Source organism: Strongylocentrotus purpuratus, unplaced genomic scaffold, assembly GCF_000002235.5.
Source record: "Strongylocentrotus purpuratus isolate Spur 01 unplaced genomic scaffold, Spur_5.0 spur5_scaffold_2, whole genome shotgun sequence".
Taxonomy (NCBI): domain Eukaryota; kingdom Metazoa; phylum Echinodermata; class Echinoidea; order Camarodonta; family Strongylocentrotidae; genus Strongylocentrotus; species Strongylocentrotus purpuratus.
Window position 1 is genome coordinate 37,506,027 of NW_022145605.1, and position 6,605 is coordinate 37,512,631.

The following is a 6,605-nucleotide window of genomic DNA, read 5'->3' on the forward strand; positions in this document are numbered from 1 at the left end:
TTTGTGACTTGATCGTCAAATATATACGGTCATATTCGCAGTCGAAGGTAAGAGTTATTTTTTACTGTGATTAATTTTATACGAATCGAATAGTTGTACGGTCTTACTGTAAACCAACACTGTCCCGTAATCACATCTCCTAAAACTCATCTGGATGATTGTTTTTTTTTTCTTTTCTTGTTCTATAATGTGTTTTATATTCACGTTTCAGAGTTGGAGAACTGACAACCAAAACTCTCTCGTGTTATTGCATTATTGAAATGGTTACCGAACTTTGCTAGAAGCCAGACATCCCGAAAAAGATTCAGTGAGTGATCGTCGTTTATTTGTTTAGCCCGGAATGTAGTTCGTAAACTCTACAGTAGTCGGACTAACTTTGAACTTTTACTTTGGCAGAAAGAAGTCCTCGAAACCAGTGAATGTTATGATAAGGGAAACAAAAATGGGCCTAACAATAAAAAAGGTGAGAATTGAAATTACCATATGTATGGAATCTTTAATTGGCTATTTCTAAATACCACTGTGATGTATTTTGTCCCGTCGAACCCCCATTTTGCACCTCACTAAAAAAACTAATACGAGTTTCAATGGCCGTCAAAATCCTTACCCCCAGATCTGCCTCGCCCTACTTAAAGACTCCATTTAATACATTATATTTAAAATCATTTTATTTTTTTACAAAGCCTAGTACTAAAAATCTGAATCATGCCTTAGAAATATTTCCGTCTCATATTGTGCAATCCTTTTTAACCATGTTAATTTGAAATAAATCAATGTGGGGAATAATGAAAGTTCGTATGGCATACGAATCCCCCTAAATTGCAAATTCCATCATTTTAATAATTAGTGACATTTTTCATTTCATTTTTATCTGTAGGCCTTTATTGACGAGTTGTACTTTTGTTTGTGTTGTCAGTTCAATATTTGTTCCATACTGTTCTACATTATTTAATCCGATAAAAAGGAACAAGTATTAGCGTTTAACAAACAAACACACAAACAAACAAACAAATACGAATTCCATACCACGATTACATACGAAACATTATACGGGAAGTATCCCTTTCAGCATATCCACACATGAGAAACTTAGGAAATATTTCACCCAGGCACGCCTGGGGCTTTAAACAACATGTTTACCTTTAACACAGGAAAACGCTCAATCTTCTCCCTACTTGTCATTTATCATTGACTTATAAAGTTTTAATTGTAGGACAAAGTTCAAGTAGTTTGTATAAAATATCATATAATCCTATTTTATAAAGAATGATGAGATATGAGCTCGCCCATACTACCTTTGACTTATGTTATGTAGTATGAAGGAGAGAGAGAGAGAGAGAGAGAGAGAGGGAGAGGGGGGGGGGGGACTAGTGGTGTCATTTCGTCATAAGGTGTCGCGTATTCACGTCTTGTTCAATTTCTTTGATTCAAACTTTCACTAAACATGTTTCTCTGACTTTTCAGCCTTTAAACAGCTCAATTTGTTTTGAAAGTCTTCTCTTTGATAAATGTAAAGCAATCTGTTACTTGATTAAATGACAAAGATGATTACAGATTAAATGATATGGATAAGGCAGAAAACTGCCGCATTACACCAATATTTAAAGGAGGAAACATGACAGACCCATCAAATATTTAACCATTATCTGTCCTTCAGGTTTGATTACAGATCATGACAAGTTTGTGTTTAAACGAATGAATAATTACATTTCAAGTAACTATATTTTGAGTAATGCTCAGTTAGGCTTTCGGCCAAATTTTGGTCTTATAACTATCACTGAAAATATCCGCAATAGTCTAGATTAAGGTCATGCTGTTGGAGTTGGAAAACAATGGATTTAAAAAAAAGGGTTTCTATTTGGTACCACATACAATTTTACTTAAGAAATTAAATGTTATGGATTCGATGATGATAGCTTGGCTTAGTTTGAAAACTATCTGCAATTTAGAAAGCAATTAAAATTAATCGACGGTGAAAGGTCAACCCATTTCTCCTTTTTAACATGATAGGTTTTTATTTCAATATCGTTGTTCCTTTTGTTTTATTCATATGACACTTTTTTATATCATAGATGTTTATGTTTGTAATTCCTTTGTGTGTATCTATATTTAATTTGATATCTATAATGATCTGTCTGTCACACGGATTTGGTGTTAAGCAGTCTTTTTAGGCAGAGGTGACTTTTACCGTGATTAAATAGATTCAATTCAATTCGCTTAAAGGCACTCCAAATTTGAAGTGAGTGCTTAAATCATATGTAGCCCATTTGACAGAAGTTGATCCCCCATTGTGGTCCTGGGAGTGAAAAGTATCAACTATCAAGATAATATAAGTTGAAAATCATAACAAAATGTGAAATGACGGAGTACGGTAATATCTACAAGTTATATACACATAATATTGTGAACCGGTGTTATGACCATTTAAAAAAGAAGTGAACAGAAACTTTTTTTGTGAAATATTAAACTTGGTAATAAAAAACACCCGTGTAAAACAAAAAGATTCAGGCGAACAATTTAAAATAATTGATCCGTGGCAATGATAGATACTTGTTGATATCTTGCAAGGTGACATCTGAGTAAGTCAAATGTGGATTCTGTTCTGTTTAACCTCGTATTTTATCTCCTAACAAAGTGTCGTCCGAGGACAAAGAGTAATAATGATATATATTCAGTAGGCATTTCGATATTACAAGATCATGCCAAATAACATATTTTTCTTGTATTCTTATTGCAAAGTCCACATTACTGATGACAGAGATTAGAACGATAATCGATAGACTATGAATAAATCTACGAGGAGATAATCATTGAAAATGTATTTTTAAAGGTTCACTGAGAGGTAACATTTTGAATGCGTAAAACGATGTCATTTGAGCGACCAAGTGTATAAATGTTACATTTGAGGAGTCGAGATGGCTCAGGGGTAGGGCAGCGGTATCGTAACTGGCAGAACTCGGGCCCGGAACCAAGTAGATTCGATAGTGCCCTTTGGTTAGGCATTATATCTAATCCTCGTTACCACGTCCAACCAAGAGGACTTATAGCATTCGGTCCCTGAAAGCTCACTTAAAACTATGCTTTCTTAGCAGTTGGGTGGGAGAAATATTCCATGAAATCAAACCCAAATATGTTGGTAGGTCTCTTTTATTTGAAGCGTTGTGATGCGTTTAGGTTATCCAAAAGGGGGAAAGAAAGAAACCCGAAAAAAGAAACGGTTATTGCCAACAGACTATTAGCCATATGAACAATCGGTATATATGTGCTTAATAGAGCAAAGAAACGTTCATTTAGAAATGGCACGTCAAATTTCTTCATTTATTTCAAACATTTGTTTTGGCCCGTCATATTTTCTAGCAGTTGCAGTCTTTCTTCTACAACGATTTTATCAAGTTTGATGAAATATAATATTTTGACAATTAGTATTTTATTCTTAAATAAAACAATAATTGTAATATGTATATCTGCTTATTTATGGTTCATATTCAGAAAATATATTTCGTACTTTATGTTTGTTATGTTACCGAAAATGGTTTATATTTATATGGAAAGCAGAAGAAAATCAATCAAATCAAAATTAAAATTGCCTGATTTCGTTAAAACCGTGAAAACGTTAGTATCACATGAGAATATGACATGAGGGATATAATGAACTTCGGTGTTTTCTTGCATGGATCCACAGTCCAATTCTGCTGGTAGTACGGCACAATCAACAGTACATGGTATACATGCCCTATTCCGAAACCTTGGATCCATTATTGTTTCTTTTCTTGAAATTCCCACCGTTTCGCCACGCTTTTTTCTTCAAATAATCACATTCTTAACATGTTTCATCTTTCTCTTGTCTTTTACTTTTTTAGGGCGGATCATGGACCATGGCATATTAAAGCCTTTAGGGAGGGGGAACTGAACAAGCGAATTCTTAAATGGGCTGCCTGTACTACCAAAGATATAATTCAACAAACTAATAACATTTTATCATTCATGTTTTTTGTATATATATGTTCGATAATATAATTGATATACAAAAAGTAGTTGCTACCATTCTATCAATATTTATGACTAGCGAATTTCAATCTTTAACTCACATAATAGATGAAAAATAAATATGGCGACACTTGAACACACGGTTTCACGCGGCTTGCAGTGCCCTGTTTGTCTGAATCTACTAAGTGATCCTAAACAGTTGTCATGTACGCACACATACTGTCAGAAATGTCTTAGAGACATGTTATCGTGCTCATCGCAGAGAAATGCAAACACATTAGCATGTCCCATCTGTAGAAAAACGACATGTGTAACGGGTGGCAAAGTAGCAAATCTCAAAACCAATGTTCTCGTTAAGTCTCTCGTTGATGACATCAGGAACAGTAAACAGCTCTGTGAAATGTGTGACGCGCAATCAAGAGCTGTACGTTTCTGCTGCGATTGTAGTAAGAATGTGTGTAACGCATGTCTGCAAAAGCACAACAACTGGTCACCTAATCTCAAACATAGGGTGGTGAGCGTCGAAGACATCAGAGAGGGCAAGGTGGTCCTAAAGAAGAAGGTCTACTGTCAAGAAGAAGTACACGAATCAGATGACGAAAAATATGCCTGTACCGATGTATGCGCCACTTGTAAAAAGTTCATCTGTATGAGATGTATATTCTACCACGATAAGAAAGGCCACACAGTTCAAGATGCGGGGGAGTACAATATTTCCTTCAAAAAGGACAGTGAATCCCTACAAGCCCGGGGTAAGACAAAAACTACAACTGTCAAGAATCACATGACATGTGTTGATAATCAGCTGAAGCGTGTCACTGATCACATCGATGGAGAAAAAGCTAGAATCAACAAGACATGCGAAGAAGCTATCAACAAAATAAAAGAGAGAAATGCGATCTTGAATAAGCAATTAGATACTGAGAAAGAGAAATTATGCCAAAGTTTAAAGAAGATGAAAGTTGCCGATGAGAGGTTGGTAACGAGTATTGAGAGTGCGAGTGAATTAGCGAGTAATAGTTTGAAAGCCCCACTAGAAGGGGACGTTGTAGCTATTCGTGATTCACTGTCTGGTGACCTGAAGAATGTACTGGATCAAGATGATCCCCAGAAGAAGCTTGCTAATGATGTAGCTGACCGTGCAGAGGAACTGACGTTTACACCAATTAGCCATCAAGATCAATTATCCATGGGTAAACTCCGGTTCATAAAATGCGAGTCGAAATGTAATGTCGCACTCCCCCAAAAATACAATATGAATGCGATGGCTGCTACCAAAAATAGTAGGATGGCAGTTGGATACAGCGCAGGTGGAATCGATATCTTCTCTGCTGATGGTCAGCTGCAGAAGACAGTCCTCAAAGACATCTCTATATTAAAGTTAGGTTTCCTCTCTGATGGTCGTCGTGTTGTACGAAATACAAGTAATGACATATCCTTGTACACATCAGAGTATGAGAAGCTGGATGTTACATTCAACACTCTAGATAAGAGTGAAGGTGGACGTGGTGGTCTCACGGTAGACAGTAATGATCTGATCTATCTCGGATACAGGATAGCCAGGAAGATCCAGGTATTCTCATCAGCAGGCGGGAAGGCGATCAGGGAGATCCCTTGCGATGGATATGAACCTATACAAATCACTAGTTATGGTGATTCATTGATCGTTAAACATTATGACAATGTGATAATACGTATCGATAGAAAGGGCAATACAATGCATAAAGTAGTCAGTTCGAGTGGTCATAACCTCAGCGCTAGTGTGACTAAAGGTAATTCAATCATGATTGCCTCTTTTAGGCACGCAGAAGGGCTGCTCAATATCGATGAGTACACCAATGACCTGAAGCACGTCAAGACTCTCATCGTCGATCACAAGATTCAGAAGCCTGAGAGAGACTGGTACTACCTTAAGGAGTTCCAGTCAGGAGAGTTAGGCTTCTGTACACCAGATAGGCTCTACATATTCAAACTATCAACCACCCCAGTTAACCCGTGATTATTATGTTTAGTAGAGTTTCAAACGGGATTCCACTGGAGATATTGTAATAAATTGAGATGTTATTTTCGTCTTATCATGATGTAACGTACCGAACGAAGTGATGGGAATATCGCATACATATTTAAGTTTAATTATGAAGCAATCTTTACTCTTGAAGGTGGGGTTCATATATTTAACAAGGTAGATGTAATGCGATAACATGAGGCCATCGATTCGAGCAGATTATGGGAGTGGTGTTATCATCTTTTTTAAAATCATAATCCCTTTCCTTCTCTCCCTTTCGTTCTCCTTTAACTGCAAGTTTCTCCTTCTTCCCGATTGAGACCTCACCCATAGCTATATGCCACTGGTTCTATTTTGTTATGTAGCTTTAGATCTTATTTGGTTTGCTCCCTATGCTATCCTGACTCCTTTCCGGACCATACGCACCCATGGATATCCAATTCAGTATTTTACCTTTCTACTATACACGATTGTAATAGCAAACAAATTATCAAATTAATTCTGATCGACTTGATGACCGGATTTACAAAATTAATTTGGATAACTTATACTAAATTCAAAGTACCATCATTTGGTTCTAACTCTAATTAATATAACGTTGTTCAATTCCTTA

At 36.3% G+C, this 6,605-nt stretch overlaps 1 protein-coding gene across 1 annotated transcript; it reads left to right on the forward strand.

The window, feature by feature from the left end:
• Window positions 1-4,228: 4,228 nt before the first annotated feature.
• LOC105447376 lies at window positions 4,229-5,986 on the forward strand. Its single transcript, XM_011685328.2, has one exon. It carries the CDS (start codon window positions 4,229-4,231, stop codon window positions 5,984-5,986), a length of 1,758 nt encoding a protein of 585 aa, XP_011683630.2.
• Window positions 5,987-6,605: the final 619 nt, after the last annotated feature.